The 21,774-nt window shown below is 50.7% G+C and overlaps 1 protein-coding gene across 2 annotated transcripts in view; it reads left to right on the top strand.

Annotated features, from left to right (window-relative positions):
* The window catches only part of LOC119979022 (membrane cofactor protein-like), a 221,241-nt gene that overhangs the window by 131,686 nt on the left and 67,781 nt on the right, over positions 1 to 21,774 (top strand). The window contains exon 7 of one of the 2 annotated variants that reach the window (XM_038820993.1): positions 18,985 to 19,023. The exons of the other annotated variant lie outside the window; for it this stretch is intronic. Coding sequence (XP_038676921.1) covers positions 18,985 to 19,023 — 39 coding nt within the window. The remainder of the gene's footprint in view (positions 1 to 18,984; positions 19,024 to 21,774) is intronic. 2 annotated transcript variants of the gene reach the window in all.

Genomic DNA, 21,774 nt, shown 5'->3' with positions numbered 1-21,774 from the left:
AAAAGTCGACGAACGGCTGTCTCAGGACAAACTTTATTTTCTCCAGCTTGAGAAACCCAGCCATGTCACTGACCCAAGTCTCCACACTCGGGGCTTCGAGTCCCTCCACATTAAAAGGATCTGTCTCCAGGCTACCAGGGAGGCAAAGGCCAAAACGTCAGCCTCTTTCACTCCCTGAACTCCTGGATCTTCCGACACTCCAAAGATCGCCTTCTCTGGACTCGGCACCACCCGTGTACCTAGCACCTTGGACATTGCCTTGGCAAACCCCTGCCAAAATCCTCCAAGCTTTGGGCATGCCCAAAACATGTGGACATGATTTTCTGGGCTTCCCGCACTCCTCGCACATCTATCTTCTACTCCGAAAAGCTTGCTCATCCTCACCGCCGTCATGTATGCCTGGTGTACCACCTTAAACTGTATTAGACTGAGCCTAGCACATGATGAGGAGGAATTGACCCTGCTTAGGGCGTCCGCCCACAGACCCGCCTCTAACTCCCCACCTAGCTCCTCCTCCCACTTGCCCTCCAGTTCCTCCACCGGGGTCTCCTCCACCTCCAACAACTCCTGATAGATATCCAACACTTTCCCCAACCCTCACTCACGTACCGGACACTACTCTGTATCCCCTTGTAGCGGGATCAACGGGAAAGCCAACACCTGTTTCCTCAGAAAGTCCCTGACTTGTAAATATCTGAAACCATTCCCCGGTGGCAGTCAGCCTGGACGGGGGACTGCACCCCCCCCCCCCCCCCCCCCCCCCCCCCCCCCACCACCACCTCCTGCCGACTAGACATAACCTTTTTTTGGCACCCCAGAGTCCGCGCCCCCTCTTCCCCAAGCTGCCCACAAGCAGCCACCGCCCTCGACCTCCCTTTTGTTCCCCGATAATAGTTCCTCCCCTGTCAGCGAAGCAGCCTCCCACTTCCACCCCTCCCCCCCCCCCCACAACCGTCCCCGAAACCTAACCCCCAAGTCAAGCACCATCTTAGCATAGGTGCACCCCCCCACCATGCTTCCGAGAGTCAGCTGACCCATGCTGACCTCGACAGCCCCCGTCCTTGATGCCAAACAGTCTGGCTCCCTGTTGTTCAAACCCCTCTCCCGACATGCATAAACCATTTAAAAACATAGCCAGTAAGTAAATAACCTCAAGTAAAATAAATGAACATAAACCAATGAAGAAACAATCGCTTGAAACTAGACCCAACCTCCCACAGAATAGCACCAACGTCAGGGCTCCCCTCCCCACTCCGCATCCAATCTCTGCAAAAACAAAGCACCCTCAAACCACCACCCCAGCCCAATACTTAACCCAGAACCCCGTACAGTCTTATTTGAACCGATATAAGAATTACAAACCGCCGCCACATAACTCCTTCAAGACTTAAGTGTTCTTTAAGATGCTTCCAACTTGTTTTCTTGGATAAAAGACCATACATCGTCTGGTGCCTCAAAGTAAAAGTGCCAGTCTTCATGCGTAACTCACAACTGCGCTGGATACAGCATCCCAAATTTCACCCCTTTCTTGAAGAGGATCGCCTTCACCCGGTTAAACTCAGCACGTCTCTTGGCCAGCCCTGCTCCCAGGTCCTGGTAGATGTGCACCTCGCTGTTCTCCTATCTGCTACTCCGCTCCTTCTTAGCCCACCGCAAGACGAGTTCTTTGGCTGAAAAGCGGTGGAAACGCACCACCAAGGCCCTCGGCGGGTCATTCGCCTTAGGCTTCCTTGCGAGGGCTCGATGCGCTTCCTCCACTTCCAGGGGCCGAGAAATCAACCCGGGCCCCATCAGCGTCTCCAGCATGCTCGCCATATATGCTCCGCATTCGACCCCTCAATTCCTTCAGGGAGGCCAACGATCCTTAAGTTCTGCCTCCTGGACCTGTTCTCCAGGTCCTCCAACTTCTCCTGCATTCTCTTGTGGCGATTATCCAACACCTCAACCTTGTGCTCCAGCACAGTTAGATAGTCCTCCTGACTGGACAACTTCAGCTCAATTTCTTGTATCGCTTTCCTTTGGGCCGCCTGATTCAAAACCACTTGATCGATTGCAGCCTTGATCGGATCCAGTATTTCCTTTTTTAGCTCAGCGAAACAGTCCTTAAAGAGCTTCATCTGCTGCTCCTTACTCCACTGAGCCACCGCTCCCTGGTCCTGACCCTCTGCCATGCTGCGCCGCAGTACCAGCACCGACTGCTTCACTCTATCCGGCTCAGCTCTCTGCTTCCTCTTCGGATCCTGTTCCAAACCTTTGCCGCTCTGAGCGCGATCGCTAGTGGCTCTATTACTAAGGCGAACAACAGTGGGGATAATGGGCATCCCTGCCTCATGCCTCCCTGCCTCATGCTTGCGCTTGTCAAGGAGACACAGCCGGAGTGTGGCACATCCAGAGTGGGAATTGCAACTTGGTAATTTGGTGCAGTGAGGTAATTCGGTGCAGGGTGAGAGAAGGTGCTTTTTTGGAGGTGCTTTTTAACCCTGGTAAGTGACTGGTCAGTAGTTTTTCTTTTCATTGTCTAATTTATTTATTTTTATTTTGAAATTGTAGCTGTATAAATTTACCTAAGGTTTAAGACATGGCAGGAGATCCCAGACCCGTGTCATGCTCCTCGTGTGCGATGTGGGAGCTCAGGGACATGTCCACTGTCCCTGGCTCTTTCACATGCAAGAAGTGTGTTCAGTTGCAGCTCCTGTTAGACCGCTTGACGGCTCTGGAGCTGTGGATGGACTCACATTGGAGCATCCGCGATGCTGAGGAGGTCGTGGATAGCACATTTAGCAAGTTGGTCACACCGCAGGTGAAAGTTACTGAGGGAGATAGCAAATGGGTGCAAAACAGATATACCGCTTTGGATACTGTTGGGGGAGATGGCTCACCAGGGGAAGGCAGCAGCAATATTCATGGCACCGTGGCTGGCTCTGCTGCACAGCAGGGCTGGAAGAAAAATGGCAGGGCTGTAGTGATAGGGGACTCAATCGTAAGGGGAATAGACAGGCGGTTCTGTGGACGCAATCGAGACTCCAGGGTGGTATGTTGCCTCCCTGGTGCAAGGGTCAAGGATGTCTCGGAGCGGCTGCAGGACATTCTGGGGGGAGGAGGGTGAACAGCCAGCTGTCGTGGTGCACATAGGCACCAACGATATAGGTTAAAAAACGGGATGAGGTCCTACAAGCGGAATTCAGGGAGTTAGGAGTTAAACTAAAAAGTAGGACCTCAAAGGTAGTAATCTCAGGATTGCTACCAGTGCCACGAGCTAGTCAGAGTAGGAATGTCAGGATAGATAGGATGATGGCGTGGCTCGAGAGATGGTGCAAGAGGGAGGGATTCAAATTCCTGGGGCATTGGGACCGGTTCTAGGGGAGGTGGGACCAGTACAAACCGGACGGTCGGCACCTGGGCAGGACTGGAACCAATGTCCTAGGGGGGGTGTTTGCTAGAGCTGTTGGGCAGGATTTAAACTAATGTGGCAGGGGGACGGGAACCGATGCAGGAAGTTGGAATACTAAAACAGGGACAGAAGCAAAAGGAAGTAAGGGGAAAAGTGCAAAGCAGAGAAGACATAGTCAAAAATCAAAAAGGGCGACGGTACAAGGTACAGTGACTGAGGGGAGCTCAGTGAATAGGCCCAGTAATACTAAAAGGAATAAAACTGGAGATGTTAAGATTCAAAACAGAGGTTAAAAAAACAACATAAGTGTACTTTACCTGAATGCTCGTAGTATTCGGAATAAAGTAAATGAGTTGATGGCACAAATCATCGTGAATGACTATGATTTAGTGGCCATTACTGAAACATGGTTAAAGGATGGTCACGACTGAGAGTTAAATATCCGAGGGTATCAAACTATTCGGAAGGACAGAGTGGATGGTAAGGGAGGTGGTGTTCCACTGCAACAGAATCCTGCGCCAAGCTACTAGAGACGCAAAGGCCAGAATGCCGGCCTCTCTCGCCTCCTGCATTCCCGGCTCCGAAGCTACCCCAAAGATTGCGAGCCCCCAGCCCGGCCTGACTCTGGACCCAACCACTTCCGACAAAATCCCCGCCACACCCTTCCAAAACCCCTCCAGGGCCGGACATGTCCAAAACATATGGGTGTGGTTTGCTGGGCCGCCCAAGCACCTTCCACACGTGTCCTCCCCTCCGAAAAACCGGCTCATCCTAGCCCCCGTCATATGAGCCCTGTGCAGCACCTTCAGCTGGATTAGGCTGAGCCGCACGCAAGAGGAGGAAGAATTCACCCTTTCCAGGGCGTCCGACCACATCCCAGCCTCAATCTCTTCCCCTAGCTATTCCTCCCATTTCACTTTGAGCTCATCTACTGAGGCCTCCTCTTCCTCCTGCATCAGCTGGTAGATAGCCGAGATCTTCCCTTCCCTGACCCACGTCCCCGAAAGCACCCTATCCTGCACCCCCCTCGGCGACAGCCGCGGGAACTCCGCCACCTGCCTCTTAACAAAGTCCCTGACCTGCAAGTACATAAAGGCATTCCCAGGGGGGAGGTTCCACTTCCCCACCAGCTCCTCCAGAGTCGCGAACTTTCCGTCCAGGAAGAGGTCCCCAAACTGTCTGATGCCCGCCGTGTGCCAGCTCCCAAATCCCTCATCCATTCACCCTGGCGCAAAACGATGATTGCCTCGTATCGGGGCCCAAACCGAGGCCTTCACTTCCCCCCTATGCCGCCTCTACTGTCCCCAAAGTTTAAGGGACACAACCACCACCGGACTCGAAGAGTACTTTGCCGGGGGGGAGCGGGAGTGGGGCCGTCACCAAAGCCTCCAGACTCGTGCCTGCACAGGACGCCGCCTCCACTCTTTTCCATGCGTCACCCTCCCCTTCCGTCACCCACCTACGAATCATCGCCACGTTCGCTGCCCAATAATATCCACATAGGTTGGGCAGCGCCAGGCCCCCGACCTCCTTCGCTCCAAAAATACCCTCCTTACTCTCGGGGCCTTCCCCACCCACACAAACCCCAAAATCGACTTGTTGACCCTTCTGAAGAAAGCCTTCGGGATCAGCATGGGGAGGCACTGGAAAAGGAACAAAAACCTCGGGAGCACCATCATTTTACCCGACTGGACCCTGCCCGCGAGCGAGAGTGGCAGCGCAACCCACCTCCCGAACTCCTCCTCCATCTGCCCCACCAGCCTCGAAAAATTGAGCCTATGCATAGCCCCCCCCCCCAGGTCCTAGCCACGTGGACCCCCAGATACCTGAAACTCTTCAATGGGAGTTCCCCTATCTCTCTCTCCCGACCACCCGGGTGCAGGACAAACAACTCACTCTTCCCCACATTGAGCTTATATCCCGGAAAGTCCCCAAACTCCTCGAGTATCTTCAGCACCTCTGGCAGTCCCTCAACTGGGTCCGTGACATACAACAGCAGATCATCCGCATGTAGTGACAGCCGGTGTTCCCCCCCCCCCCCCCCCGCACAATCCCGCTCCATGGTGGAACAGTTGAGGAACAGTGGAGAACCTTCCAAGCGATTTTTCACAGTGGTTTATATCAACAAAAAGGAAGGACGGTAGAAAGAGGGAAAATCGACCGTGGATATCTAAGGAAATAAGGGAGAGTATCAAATTGAAGGAAACTAGAGGACTGGGAAATCTTTAGGGGGCAACAGAAAGCTATTAAAAAAGCTATAAAGAAGAGTAAGATAGAGTATGAGAGTAAACTTGCTCAGAATATAAAAACAGACAGTAAAAGTTTTTACAAATATATAAAACAAAAAAGAGCGGCTAAGGTAAATATTGGTCCTTAGAGGATGAGAAGGGAGTTTTAATAATGGGAGATAAGGAAATGGCTGAGGAACTGAACAGGTTTTTTGGGTCGGTTTTCACAGTGGAAGACACAAATAACATGCCAGCGACTGATAGAAATGAGGCTATGACAGGTAAGGACCTTGAGAGGATTGTTATCACTAAGGAGGTAGTGATGGGCATGCTAATGGGGCTAAAGGTAGACAAGTCTCCTGGCCCTGATGGAATGCATCCCAGAGTGCTAAAAGAGATGGCTAGGGAAATTGCAGATGCACTAATGATGATTTACCAAAATTCACTAGACTCAGGGGTGGTCCCGGTGGATTGGAAATTAGCAAACGTGACACCACCGTTTAAAAAAGGAGGTAGGCAGAGAGCAGGAAATTATAGGCCAGTGAGCTTAACTTCGGTAGTAGGGAAGATGCTGGAATCTATCATCAAGGAAGAAATAGCGATAGAAATTGTCCCATTAGGCAGACGCAGCATGGGTTCATAAAGGGCAGGTCGTGCCTTACTAATTTAGTGGAATTTTTGAGGACATTACCAGTGCAGTAGATAACAGGGAGCCAATGGATGTGGTATATCTGGATTTCCAGAAAGCCTTTGACAAGGTGCCACACAAAAGGTTGCTGCATAAGATAAAGATGCATGGCATTAAGGGTAAAGTAGTAGCATGGATAGAGGATTGGTTAATTAATAGAAAGCAGAGTGGGGATTAATGGCTGTTTCTCTGGTTGGCAATCAGTAGCTAGTAGTGTCCCTCAGGGATCCGTGTTGGGCCCACAATTGTTCACAATTTACATAGTCGATTTAGAGTTGGGGACCAAGGGCAATGTGTCCAAATTTGCAGATGACACTAAGATGAGTGGTAAAGCGAAAAGTGCAGAGGATACTGGAAGTCTGCAGAGGGATTTGGATAGGTTAAGTGAATGGGCTAGAGTCTGGCAGATGGAATACAATGTTGACAAATGTGAGGTTATCCATTTTGGTAGGAATAACAGCAAACGGGATTATTATTTAAACGATAAAATATTAAAGCATGCGGCTGTGCAGAGAGACCTGGGTGTGCTAGTGCATGAGTCACAGAAAGTTGGTTTACAGGTGCAACAGGTGATTAAGAAGGCAAATGGTATTTTGTCCTTCATTGCTAGAGGGATGGAGTTTAAGACTAGGGAGATTATGTTGCAATTGTATAAGGTGTTAATGAGGCCACACCTGGAGTATTGTGTTCAGTTTTGGTCTCCTTACTTGAGAAAGGACATACTGGCACTGGAGGGTGTGCAGAGGAGATTCACTAGGTTAATTCCAGAGCTGAAGGGGTTGGATTATGAGGAGAGGTTGAGTAGACTGGGACTGTACTCGTTGGAATTTAGAAGGATGAGGGGAGTTCTTATAGAAACAATTAAAATTATGAAGGGAATAGATAGGATAGATGCGGGCAGGTTGTTTCCACTGGCAGGTGAAAGCAGAACTAGGGGACATAGCCTCAAAATAAGGGGAAGTAGATTCAGGACTGAGTTTAGGATGAACTTCTTCACCCAAAGGGTTGTGAATCTATGGAATTTCTTGCCCAGTGAAGCAGTTGAGGCTCCTTCATTAAATGTTTTTAAGGTAAAGATAGATAGTTTTTTGAAGAATAAAGGAATTAAGGGTTATGGTGTTCGGGCCGGAAAGTGGAGCTGAGTCCACAAATGATCAGCCATGATCTCATTGAATGGCGGAGCAGGCTCGAGGGGCCAGATGGCCTATTCCTGCTCCTAGTTCTTATGCACCTGTGCAGCTGGAAGTACCTAGAGCTGGTGGTGTTTGTCCGTAAGCTTGCCATGGGGCCGGTATACAGGAGTTTCAGCCAGGGAGTGAAGCCGATTCCAAACCCGAACCACCCCAGTACCTCTGTGAGGTACTTCCATTCGAGTCTGTCGAAGGGCTTTTACTGCGTCCAGGGAGACAATCACCTCAGATGTTCTCTCCTCGGTTGGGGTCATGATCACGTTTAGCAGGCGCCTGATGTTTGAAGTTAGCTCTCTCCCTTTGACAATGCCTGTCAGCTTCTCTGTAACCATCTCTGGAACGCAGTCCTCCAGTCTTTTGGCTAGGAATTTGGCCAGCACTTTTGGATCGACGTTGTAGTGATCTGTACATCTGAATATATGCAAAGGGTTAACATCCATAAGTAAGTGCTAGATAACCACTAGATGGCCGCACCAATTATATATATGAAAGGTAAACTGAGAGAGTTCCCGCCTTTGTGTTATAATAATAATAACTGCTTATTGTCACAAGTAGGCTTCATGAAGTTACTTTGGAAAGCCTCTAGTTGCCACATTCGGGCGCCTGTTCAGGGAGGCTGGTACGGGAATTGAACCCGCGCTGCTGGCCTTGTTCTGCATTGCAAGACAGCTGTTTAGCCTATTGTGCTAAACCAGTGACTAGTGAACAGAGTTAGCTTAGTGTACAGGTAATCATATATATTTAATCTTATTAATCTAATCTACAGTTATAGTTATTGAAGAGTGAACAAACTCATATTTATTTTGTTATCGTTACTCAATAAACAATATTTGCTTTATTTGAAGACTTTGAGTGTTGCTGAACATCACGCATGCAACCATTCTGGCAGAAAGCAAATGAGTAACAAGATATTACTAAACATACTATAACATGCCACCAGGAGTAGTAATATAATATAATAGATGTTTAGTAGCGAGGTGGGTCTGTAGGAACCGCACAGTATTGGGTCTTTGTCTTTTTTTTAGATATCAGCAAGATTGAGGCTTGTGCCATCAGAGGTGGCAGTTTGCCCCTTGCCAGCGAATCTGTGAACATTTCTTGCAGGTGCGGGGCCAGTGCTGTCGCGAACCTTTTGTAGAAGTCCACTGGGAAACTGTCCGGTCCAAGCGCCTTCCCCGCCTGCATGTAGCTAATACTCTCCATCACCTCTCCCAGTTCTAGTGGTGCTTCCAGGCCCCATTTCCCATCCAGTCCATCAAGGAACTGCTTCATCCCTAAGCCCCCCTTGCTGGGGGCACCGAGGTGTTCAGCCCCTGGTAGAAGGTTTCGATGGCCTTGTTGACCTTTTCTTGATCCATTTCCAGTGTGCTTCCTTATCCCTAATTTGTACAATCGCCCCTGTGGCTGGCTGCTTTCTCAGCTGGTGTGCTATCAGGCGGCTGGCCTTGTCTCCATGTTCGCATTGGGTCCCCTGTGCCTTGCGGACTTGACAGTGGAGAGCAGGTCAAAGTCCATCTGTGGATTTTTCCTTGCCGCGACGAGCTCTACGGTCGGGGCCTCGGAGCATTGCCGGCCCACTTCCAGAATGGAGTCAACTAGCAGTTGCCTAGCCACCCTCTTCTTCCTGTCTCATTGTGCTTTAAAGGCGATACTTTCTTCCCTGATCACAGCTTTTTGTGCCTCCCAGAACATGGAGGATGAGATTTTCCCACTCTGATTGTTAGTAGTATGCTCGTTCATGGCCTGTGATGTTTTCTCATTGAAAGCCTTATTGGCCAGTAGTGCCTTGTCCAGCATCTATGAGGGGCGTTGGGCACTGCCCGTCTCCAAACTCAGATCCATGTAATGTGGAACGTGGTCGGAGATTACGATCGCGGAGTATTCCACCCTAACCAGCCCTGGAAACACCAATATCCCTACTACAAAAAAGTAAATCCGGGAATATATGTTATGTACTTTGGATAACAAGGAGAACTCCTTCTCCCCTGGGTGGGTGAAACACCATGGGTTCACCACCCCCGTCTGCTTCATAAAAAGGCCGAGTTCTTTTGCCATGTTGCAGGACTTTCCTGTTTTGGGATTCGACCTCTCCGTCCATGGGTCCTGTACACAGTAAGCTCTGTTTTCACCTCCTGCCACCATGTTAGAACATTGCATTATTACAGTCTCGCTCTGCGGGCTCCTCATCGCTTCCCCTGTTGCTGCTTTTCCAGCCCGCACTCTGCGATGAACTTGTCCGCCTCCGCAGGGACTGTAAAAAAGTGTTCTTTTCCTTGGAATGTGACCCAGAGCTTGGCTGGGTACAGCATTCTAAATCTTACGCCGTCCTTGTACTGCGTGGTCTTTGCTTTGTTGAATTTGGCCCGGCGCTTGACCAGTTTAACCCCAATGTCCTGGTGTATCCGGATCTTATATCCTTCCCAGCTGCAGTTTTTGGACTGCCTGGCCCAGCGCAGGATTCTCTCCCGGTCTTGGAATTGGTGCATTTTCCCAATAATCGCCCTTGGCTGATCCCAGGCTTTGGGCTTTGGTCGGAGCAACCAGTGTGCTCTCTCTATTTCTGGAGGTTTGGGGAAGCTCTCCCTTCCCACCAGGTTGCACAGCATGTGGGCCGCATAATCTGCGGGGTCCCTATCTTCGATCCTCTCTGGTAGGCCCACAGGTTCTGCTTCCTCGACCAGTTCTCTTGGTCTTCGATCTTTCCTTTTAGGCTGTCCTGTTTCGCGACCAGCCTCACCACTTTTCTTTCTGAGGCGACGATCCGGCTGCTGAGTGAAGGCAAGCACCCAGCAGATGGCAGCAGAGCAAAGCTTCTGATTGGCTGTTCCAGGGTGATTTGCATACGTGCAGTGCGGTCAGCGTAAGTTGAAGGTGTACCTGCACAAGTGACCCAAGGAGTTTGTGAGCGAAGGCAAATACCCAGCAGAGGGCAGCAGAGCAGAGCTGAGCTTCTGATTGGCTGGTCTGGGGTGATTTGCATACGTGCAGTGTGGTCAGCGTAAGTTGAAGGTGTACCTGCACAAGTGACCCGAGGAGTTTGAGTAAAGGCAAGTACCCAGCAGAGGGCAGCAGAGCAGAGCTTCTGATTGGCTGTTCTGGGGTGATTTGCATACATTCGGTCAGCGTAAGTTGAAGGTGTACCTGCACAAGTGACCCGAGGAGTTTGAGTGAAGGCAAGTACCCAGCAGAGGGCAGCAGAGCAGAGCTTCTGATTGGCTGTTCCGGGGTGATTTGCATATGTGCAGTGCGGTCAGTGTAAGTTGAAGGTGTACCTGCACAAGTGACCCGAGGAGTTGAAGGCAAGTACCCAGCAAAGCAGAGCTTCTGATTGGCTGTTCCGGGGTGATTTGCATCGCTTCTCGGCCTTTTGGCTAAGATCAAGTGTCGCGCACTTGATCGGGGGAGGCTAAGGATTTCGATTTCGATGTTGATCGTGGATTGGACAACACGGAGAGACTGGAGATTTTGAAGAAATGTTTGAGCTCGGCTGCTATTGGTGGATCTTCATGCTGGTCTAAACCTTTGTTTTAGCCCTAACGCCGGTACAGTCAAGAGTCAACGTCTGAGCTATGACCACTGCTGCATCCCGACCACCAGGCTGGGGATTGCGAAACACTGTCCGAGTCACAGTGAGGAAGTCGGAAGGGAAGTCGCCTGTGGATCGAATCTTCTTCGTGAAGCAGGTACTGATCGACTGCTGCGGGTTTCAAGCAACAGATATCTTCTGCTTGCAAGATTTCCCCAACAACGGTTATTTCAATGTCACCTTCAGGAATGTTGCTGATTGCATCAAGTTCTTGAATGTGTTTAAAGAAAAAGGCAACCAGAGCCCCCTGTCTATCCTGACTGTGGAGCCTCTGTTCACGCTACCGCCGCAGAGAAACCGGGTTGTTACGCTGCACACGTACAACCCCCACGTCCCCGTGTCTGATGTGCTTACGTTCCTCGCCAGGTACGTCGACTTGAAAAGTGACAGCATGCAACTAAAGGACACCTTTGGCATCTGGACAAGCGAGCACCAGGTCAAGGTAACCCTGAGAACGATCGCCAATGGAACCATCTTGCATCCACCCTCCAGTTTCGCCATTGGAGGAAACCGAGGCTACCTCTACTACGGGGGGCAGCCACGAGTATGTCACACCTGTGGCAAAGCAGTGCACATGGCCGCCAACTGCAACGTCACCTTCTGCAAAACCTGCAAGCAGGAGGGGCACATGACAAAGGACAGTAAAGAAGACAAGTACTGCAACCTGTGTGGGGAGGCCGGCCATCTTTACAGGGCCTGCCCAAAACGTGGGGCAACCTATGCGCAAATCATCAGCGGTGGAGTCAAAAAGGCAACCACACAGGAGGTTCAGGCACCCTCCATCGACAAAGACACCACACCACAGAATGCCGAAATTCTACAGAAAGGCCCTCAACAGAATGTGGAGGCCCCAGCACAGCCTGACAAAACAACCCCACTCCCATCTGGCGAGGAACACGCGACAGCCGAGGATGGAACAAAGATTGAAGAGCGCTGGGAAATAGCGAGCACAAAAAAAGGAAAGAGGAAACTGAAAAATGAAACAAAGAAACCCCTGACGGTGAATAGTAAAAAGCGGCAACTCAATAGTGCCGACAACTCCTGCAATGAAGGCGAACAATCTAAGAATAGGCCTCAATTAAAGAGGCAAAGCACCAATGTGGAAGGGGATGCACAGAACCCCCAGACCACAGACAGGAACGAAAACAAAACTCGCCCAGAGCACCAACCTCTGGACGATGGGAATCGGCCTGCAACCCCAACACCCGCTGACTGCCACGTCGGACACAACGGCTACACCCCCACCCCCTCCACATTGCACATCCATCAGGTTCAAGGCCACACTGAGGACAATGGCAGCTTCCTAAACCCTGCAACTGTGAAATATTTTGAGAACACCACCGGCATGGTGGGGAACTTTGAACAGCTGGAACAACCAACTGCAATAGACTCTGAAATCTGAGACTGGTAAATCTACTCTTTTTAAAATGGGTTTTAAAATTGCATCTATTAATGTGCAAAGTATTAAAGACACTTCGCGGTGTGTAGCCACACTCGGCTACTTAGAAAATGTGAGAGCCGACCTACTGTTCCTGCAGGAGTGTGGAATTCCACACCTCAGCAACTACAGGCGCTGGTCGAGCTGGTGGCCCCACGGGCCATCCATCTGGTCAGGAGGAAACGACTGTCGTTCCTCCAGTCTGGGTATTCTGCTATGGGGAGGCAATTTCACCATCTCCGACGTTAAGGAGGTGGTGGGTGGACGCCTCCTTGTAGCAGACGTCAAATACAAAAACACCCCTATCAGACTTATTAACGTGTATGCCCCGGCCGTAAAAACTGAGCGGCTGGCTGTCCTTCAGCAACTACCACTGCTGTTGGCCACCTCCAAGCTGGTCATCCTGGGCGGTGACTTCAATTTGCATCATCGATGCGGCTGGACGATCGGCAGAGCCCACAGCAAACTAGATGCTACGTCCAGACTCCTGATGGAAACGGTAAAAGACGCCAAGCTGCTCGACGTCTTCAGCAACCCTGCAGACGGAGCGCAGCGTAGATACACATGGTCACGGCCAGATGGGTCCGTCCGTTCCAGAATAGACTTCTTTTTTGTGTCCCGTGCTTTCACGGTCAGGCCCACCGACGTCAAGCCGGTGTTCTTCTCTGACCACTGCCTCCTACTGGCTGACTGCCACCTGCAGGAAAACCAGGGGGTGGGCAGGGGGACATGGAAGCTAAATGTAAAACTGTTGACCCCAGGTAACCTCCAGGAACTCAAAAGGGATTACAAAGGTTGGAGAACCGTGAAACCCCTCTTTGAGTCTCCACATCTCTGGTGGGAAGCAACCAAGGGGAATATCAAAAGGTTCTTCATCCTCAAGGGCGTTCAAAAGGTGAGAGAGAGACGAGGGGTCACGACCAGGCTCCAGAAAAGCATGCAAAATTTGCTCCAGCTGCAGTCGATGGGGGTTGATGTCAAAGAGGATCTCCAAGAGGTGAAGGGCCAGCAAGCCTCGCTCTACACCTCGGAGGCCTCCAAGGTTATCTTCCGGTCCAGAGTCCGCTCCGTGGAGCAGGATGAAAAGTGCTCACGCTTCTTCTTCCAGAAGGTACACAGAGAGACCTCTGTGATCAGCAGCCTGAAGGAAGAAGATGGCTCTTTAAAGACATCGCAGTCTGACATACTGAGGATCAGTCAATCCTTCTATGCCAGACTGTATGATCTGAAGCCAACAGACAGTACTGTTACCCAAACATTCCTGTTGTCTATCACGGAGGTCTTGGACGACAACGAGGGGGAAAACCTGGACAAACCATTAACTCTGGACGAGCTGACAAAGGCCGTCAAGTCCTTTGAGACGAGTAAAACTCCCGGAAGCGACGGCTTACCGGCTGAGTTGTATTTGGCTCTGTGGGACTGGGTGGGCCCAGACCTGCTGGACGTGTACGAGAGTATGCTTTTGGAAGGCAGCATGTCAGATTCCATGAGCAAAGGCATCATCACCCTCATCTACAAGCAGAAGGGGGAAAGGGAAGAAATTCGAAATTGGCGACCCATTTCACTGTTAAATGTGGATTACAAAATCTTAGCCAAAGTCATCGCCAATCGGGTCAAGTCTGCTCTGGAGTTGGTGATCCACCCCGACCAGACCTGTGCTGTACCCGGCAGGAAGATCTCTGACAGCCTCGCGCTACTCAGGGATACAATCGCCTACGTGCTGGACAGGAGAGTGGACACCTGCCTCATCAGCCTTGATCAGGAGAAGGCTTTTGACAGAATGTCGCACACCTACATGATGGATGTGCTCTCCAAAATGGGGTTTGGGGAGGGAATTCGCAATTGGATCAAACTGCTCTACACAAACATCTATAGCGCAGTCTCAATCAATGGGTGGGAATCAGAAAAGTTCCAGATCAAATCTGTAGTCAGGCAGGGCTGTCCTCTCTCCTCGGCCCTGTTTGTGTGCTGCATAGAACCTTTTGCCGAGTCCATCAGGAAGGATCCGGGTATGAAAGGAGTGACGATCCCAGGCAGCGGAGGCGTGCAAGTCAAAGCCTCCCTGTACATGGACGACGTCGCCGTCTTCTGCTCGGATCCCACGTCTGTGCGCAAGCTCTTGGACACCTGCGACCAGTTTGAACTGGCCTCAGGAGCCAAGGTAAACTGCGGCAAGAGTGAGGCCATGTTCTTTGGAAACTGGGCCGACCGGTCCTTTGTCCCCTTCACGGTCAGGTCAGATTACCTGAAGGTGCTGAGGATATGGTTCGGAACGGCTGGGGCGTGCACCAAAAACTGGGAGGAGCGCGTTGCTAAAGTAAAACAGAAACTGGGCTGGTGGGAGCAACGCTCCCTCTCCATTGCGGGCAAAACCCTGGTCATCAGATGTGAGGTACTCTCGGTGTTACTGTACGTGGCACAGGTCTGGCCCATCACTCGGACCTACACCGCAGCAGTCACCCGGGCCATCTTCAAATTCATTTGGAGATCCAAGATGGACCGGGTCCGAAGAGACATAATGTACAAGCCTCTAGATAAAGGAGGGAGGAACGTACCCAACGCCGCCCTCATCCTGATGGCCACCTTTGTGTGCAGCTGCATCAAGCTGTGCGTAGACCCCGGGTATGCAAACACCAAGTGTCACTACATACTGAGGTTCTACCTGTCCCCGGTGTTACGAAGGATGGGCCTGGCCTCATTGCCGCGGAACGCTCCAAGCAGTTGGACCGTGCCATACCACCTGTCCTTCATGGAAAAGTTTATGAAGAAAAACACCTTTGACCACAAAGCAATGAAGCAGTGGTCAGCACGTAATGTCCTCGAGGCCCTCAGGGAAAAGGAGACTGTGGAGGACGTTGGATGGTTTCCTGAGCAGACTGTCAACAATCTGGCAGAACGCCTCATCGCCAGAACTTTCAAACAAGCATCAAGACCTAGCTTGGTTGGTGGTGAGAAGGGCCCTCCCTGTCAGATTCTTCATGTACACCCGAAGGCTCAGCACCGTTGCACGCTGCCCTCGGAGTGGCTGTGGGGGAGATGAGACGGTCACACACCTCCTTGTGGAATGTGCCTTTGCAAAGAAGGTCTGGAAAAAGGTGCAGTGGTATCTGTCAAGGTTCATCCCGAGCAGCTCAGTAACACAGGACTCTACGGTCTGTTTCCAGGGACACACACCGAGACAAATATCAACTGCTGCTGGAAGGTTATCAACTCGGTGAAGGACGCTCTTTGGTCTGCCCGAAACTTGCTGATCTTCCAGTGCAAAGAATTGTCCTCGACCGAGTGTTGCAGACTGGCACATTCCAAGGTCCAGGATTACGTGCTGAGGGACGCACTCAAGCTTGGGGCAGCTGGCGCCAAGGCACAATGGGGAAAGACCACTGTCCCAAATGTACACCGAGGGGTTGGTAACAGTGTAAAACCCCTCGGCCCGGGTCTTCAATACCACAATGTATGAAAGAAACAAAGCAATGTAAATATTTAAGAAAGAACTGTAACTTAAAGTAGGATACGTGTGTAACGTTAGCCCAATTGAATTGAAGACAAATGAATGTAACTCAGATGGAAATGTACAGTCAAGACAATTTGAAATGTTCTGTAAAGTTTATGATAAATTATATGAATAAAGTATTTATTTTGAAAAAAATAAATAAATTTATTTAAAATAAATAAATAAATTGAAGGTGTGCCTGCACAAGTGACCCGAGGAGTTTGAGTGAAGGTAAGTACCCAGCAGAGGGCAGCAGAGCAGAGCTCCTGATTGGCTGTTCCGGGGTGATTTGCATACGTGCAGTGCGGTCAGCGTAAGTTGAAGGTGTACCTGCACAAGTGACCCGAGGAGTTTGAGTGAAGGCAAGAACCCAGCAGAGCGAAGCAGAGCAGACCTTCTGATTGGCTGTTCCGGGGTGATCGGCATACGTGCAGTGCAGTCAGCGTAAGTTGAAGGTGTACCTGCACAAGTGACCCGAGAAGTTTGAGTGAAGGCAAGTGGGCAGAAGAGCAGACCTTCTGATTGGCTGTTCTGGGGTGATTTGCATATGTGTAGTGTGGTCAGCGTAAGTTGAAGGTGTACCTGCACAAGTGACCCGAGGAGTTTGAGTGAAGGCAAGTACCCAGCAGAGCAGAGCTTCCGATTGGCTGTTCTGGGGTGATTTGCATACGTGCAGTGCGGTCAGCGTAAGTTGAACGTGTACCTGCACAAGTGACCCGAGGAGTTTGAGTGAAGGCAAGTACCCAGTAGAGGGCAGCAGAGCAGATCTTCCGATTGGCTGTTCCGGGGTGATTTGCATACATGCAGTGCGGTCAGCGTAAGTTGAAGGTGTACCTGCACAAGTGACCCGAGGAGTTTGAGTGAAGGCAAGTACCCAGTAGAGGGCAGCAGAGCAGATCTTCCGATTGGCTGTCCGGGGTGATTTGCATACATGCAGTGCGGTCAGCGTAAGTTAAAAGTGTACCTGCACAAGTGACCCGAGGTGTTTGAGTTAAGGCAGGTGCCCAGCAGAGCAGACCTTCTGATTGGCTGTTCCGGGGTGATTTGCATACGTGCAGTGCGGTCAGCGTAAGTTGAAGGTGTACCTGCACAAGTGACCCGAGGAGTTTGAGTGAAGGCAAGTACCCAGCAGAGCAGAGGGTGGTGGTTGATGGCAAATGTTCATCCTGGAGATCAGTTACTAGTGGTGTACCGCAAGGATCTGTTTTGGGGCCACTGTTGTTTGTCATTTTTATAAATGACCTGGAAGAGGGTGTAGAAGGATGGGTTAGTAAATTTGCAGATGACACGAAGGTTGGTGGAGTTGTGGATAGTGCTGAAGGATGTTATAGGATACAGAGGGACATAGATAAGCTGCCGAGCTGGGCTTAGAGGTGGCAGATGGAGTTTAATGCGGAAAAGTGTGAGGTGGTTCACTTTGGAAGGAGTAACAGGAATGCAGAGTACTGGGCTAATGGCAAGATTCTTGGTAGTGTAGATGAACAGAGAGATCTCGGCATCCAGGTACATAAATCCCTGAAAGTTGCCACCCAGGTTAATAGGGCTGTTAAGAAGGCATATGGTGTGCTTGCATTTATCAGTAGCGGGATTGAGTTTCGGATCCACAAGGTCATGCTGCAGCTGTACATAACTCTGGTGCGGCCACTCCTGGAGTACTACGTGCAGTTCTGGTCACCGCATTATAGGAAGGATGTGGAAGCTTTGGAAAGGGTTCAGAGGAGATTTACTAGGATGTTGCCTGGTATGGAGGGAAGGCCTTACGAGGAAAGGCTCAGGGACTTGAGGTTGTTTTCGTTAGAGTGGAAAAGGCTGAGAGGTGACTTAATAGAGACATATAAGATAGTCAGAGGGTTAGATAGGGTGGACAGTGAGAGTCTTTTTCCTCGGATGATGATGACCAACACGAGGGGACATAGCTTTAAATTGAGGGGTGGTAGATATAGGACAGATGTCAGAGGCAGTTTATTTACTCAGAGAGTAGTAGGGGTGTGGAACGCCCTGCCTGCAACAGTAGTAGACTCGCCAACTTTAAGGGCACTTAAGTGGTCACTGGATAGACATATGGATGAAAATGGAATAGTGTAGGTCAGATAGACTTCAGATGGTTTCACAGGTCGGTGCAACATCGAGGGCCAAAGGGCCCGTAGTGCGCTGTAATGTTCTATGTTCTATGCTCTGGTCCGTTGCGACCCTTCCCAGGTCTATGGTCGTCACCTCCTGGGTCTCCAGTCGCCTTTTGGCTTTGTCCAGGGCCAGTTGCATGTGCGGCAGAGCTTTGGATACCACGCTCTTCACCGCAACCTGGATGTCCAACTTTGTCTCATCTGTGTTTTCTCTCAGTGCTCTTGAGAGGAACGTCATCCGGTCATCCCCTGGTGAAGGAGGGCTTTCTGTGGGTCTGGTCAGGCCCTCTCGCTTCGGCGAAGTTCGGGTTTCACCGCCTCGTGCGCCTGTCGGCTTATCACCGTCACCGGAAATCAACGGCTCTGCCATTTCTGAGGACTCCTTAAACTCTGTGGCATACTTTAAAAAAAAAAAAATTTTAGAGTACCCAATTCATTTTTCCAATTAAGGGATAATTTAGCATGGCCAATCCACCTATCCTGCACATCTTTGGGTTGTGGGGGTGAAACCGACGCTAAAACGGGGAGAACGTGCAAACTCCACAAGGACAGTGACCCAGAGCCGGGATCGAACCTGGGACCTCGGCGCCGTGAGGCTGCAGGGCTAACCCATTGCGCCACCATGCTGCCCCTCTCAGTGTGGCATATTGCATTTATTTCCACAGACATGGTGGTTTAGTTTGTGTAAAACAGCAAAATATATGCCACACATCACCGCCCATAATGTTGAGTAAATTCAGTGTCATTGGCTTATTTTAGATTTCTCTTTCCTTTAAGCACACCTCCAGGCACTTTTTTATAACACTGTTGCTTTTATGAGTAAGTTCAGTAATTTATATTTTCATTTCAGTAACAACAATTACTAGTACTACCGAATCTCCACCACATGGTAAGTATATTTGGCACCTTAATGGCAAACTCTAAGTTTCATATTTCATCATTTTATTAACAACTAAGTAAAGAAAGCTGTAAACCTCCCTGAAAATTTTGTAACAGAAACATTGAAATGTTCGAAACACTCAGTAATTCAGGCAGCATCGATTGAAACATATTTTGTGTGTTCAGAACTGGTAAATATTGGGTCATAGCATTCTAGCTCCCCATTGTTTGGAAGTACCCCAAAGGTGCCCAGGGGCATCACTGGGGACATTCCCATGTAAGAAAAATACCAGCAATTGTCTAGAGCGGCTAACTTCCCCTGGACAATTGTGCTGAGCTGGAATCCATCTGACAAAGCAATTTAAATTGTTAACTGCGGTTGGTTCTGCCAGTTTTACACTCATAGTTACTCTGAAAGAGTTACAAGGGAAAAAAGCACTTCTAATTTCAGAGTAACTGTTTTACACACGCAGATCGAGCCCTGCACTATATACCCCGCCACACCCTTCTGCCACCAAGCATTCCAGCTCGTACTAAATTCTCCAACCACGTGGGATTCCCAACCACCCCCTCTCTACCAGACCCTCTGACCCAATCAGGCCTAAGCCCATAGCGGCCCACCCCAGCGAACTCCCCACAACCCAACCCCGCCTCGACTCAACCCCCCCAACCCCACATCCAAACAAATCTACCCCCAGCCTGACCCTCCCACCTCGATTCGACTCCCCTGACCCAACCCATATGCCTTTGTCCACAGCCTCTTGACCTCTGCCCCAATTGTCTGAAACCTCTCCCTCCCCAGATGTTTGAGCACCACACCCCATAGGTCTGAATCTCCAGATCCCCACCTGCCCATATGTACGGTACACACCGCCTCCCCCCCAAACACCCCTGGCCACCCTTGGTCGGGATCACACCCACCATGTTTGGATCCCCCACCCCTAATATCCAAATTTTCCCACCATATCTGAACTCCCAAGCCCACATCCTATTCCTTACTTTTGAAACTTATCTTCTCCCTTTCTAAGGGACCCTTAAACTCATCTGTTTTAGGCTGGGGGAGGGGGGGGGCATGTCCTCCTTTATTCCACTCCTTTACACTTTGCCACTGGAGCCTGGGATGCACATTGCTTCTTCAGTCCCATCCGGCCTGACTCAAGAACGTTGGACATGACAGATGCTTTCCATTTTAAGCACAGGTAAGTGGCTACAGAATGGCAATCTGCCACTGATTACCACCCTGAGGAAGTTACGACCTCTTTAAATGTTGGCCAAAATTCTGTGCTTGGTGGGATTCATTTTCCCCCTGGCAGCACAATGCCACGGCGAGTTTTGGGCGGCATGGGGTGGTTTGAATAGGAAATCATATTGACAAGTTGCGGGAAGATGAAATCCCATCGTCAGCTGGGGGACAAGAGGATCCCGCCCATTCGCTTTTTTACTCTCTTCACTGATGCAACCTGACTTCACAAATATTTCCAGCAGTTCTGGAGGAAGGTCATTCTGTAGAAGATTCATTTAGACTTGAAACATGGGGTTGGATCCTCCACCTCACAGAGTTCCTGGTGAGACAGAGAATCCCCCGCTAGTGAAGAAAATGGCATCAGTGCTGACCTGTTTCTGAAGCTCTGGCCTTCCACTGGTGGCAAGATTGAGGTTGCCTCCAGTTAGTAGGATGGGCACCATATTCTCTGGGCCTGCATGATTCTGAGGGAAGATTACTACACACATTGGCAAACGTAGCACTGACGTGGTGGATCTCGTGGTGGGCCATTGGGGTAACTCCTTAAGGGATTTGCACTTAAAATCCATCTGAGGGTTACTCTCCCTTGCAACAATGCAAGGCTTGTCCACACAAGACACCCCCCACCATCACCCTCAGAGACCCGCTAAATAAAGAGACCCCCCAATGACTCCTAAATAAAGGGACGCCACAGAGACCCCCTAAACTAAGTGACCTCCCCCAGAGACCCCCCACAAAGGAGACCCCCATCAGGAAGCCATCTAGAAAAGAGCCCTGTCTGGTAGCTTGAGAGCAGTCCAGACAGAGGCAGTGGAAAAAACTGCTGTTGCAACACTCGGCTGAGCAATACACTTCAGACACAGGATGCACCATGGGTTGGATTCTCCGTAGCCCGACACTGAAATCGTGTTCGGCGATCGGGTGGAGAATGGATTCCCATGCCAAAATTGGGGCCAGTATCGGTTTGACGCTGGTCTGCCATGCTCCGCCCCCTCCAAACTAGCGTCATCGTGACGCGCGCTGTGTGCCCTTTCAACGGCATTGGCACATCATCGGTTGACCCATCCGCGATTCTCCACTCCCGATGGGCAGAGTTCCCTACGGCTCGGGCCATGTGTGGTCCCAACCGTGCAGGAACCCGGCAAGCTAGCTGAGGACTGTATCCAGCGCCACCACACTCGGCCAGAATCCGTGCCGCTGACCGGGGGGGGTGGGGCTTCTGCTAGGGCTGGGTGGACTGGTGAGGGGTGGCCAGGGGGTGGGCTGTGGGGGCGGGTTGGAGTCGCGCATGGCCGTCGCCATGTTGTACGGCGCGACCAGTGCAGGTCGCCAGCCGAGCGCATGAGTGGCCTGGGGCCCGGCCATTTTAGATGCGGTCGGTGGCCATTTCAGTCAGCGCCAGTACTGGAATTGGTGAGGGTATCACACCGATATTTCGGTCGTGGAGTCCACATATGCCCCGCTGACGTCAACACCGTCCAAACGGAGAATCCAGCCCCATGTGTCAATTTCTGGAAA

Source organism: Scyliorhinus canicula, chromosome 15 (assembly GCF_902713615.1).
Source record: "Scyliorhinus canicula chromosome 15, sScyCan1.1, whole genome shotgun sequence".
NCBI classification, from domain to species: Eukaryota; Metazoa; Chordata; class Chondrichthyes; order Carcharhiniformes; family Scyliorhinidae; genus Scyliorhinus; species Scyliorhinus canicula.
The sequence above is the reverse complement of the archived record's forward strand: the minus strand, read 5'-3'. Positions and strand labels throughout refer to the sequence as shown.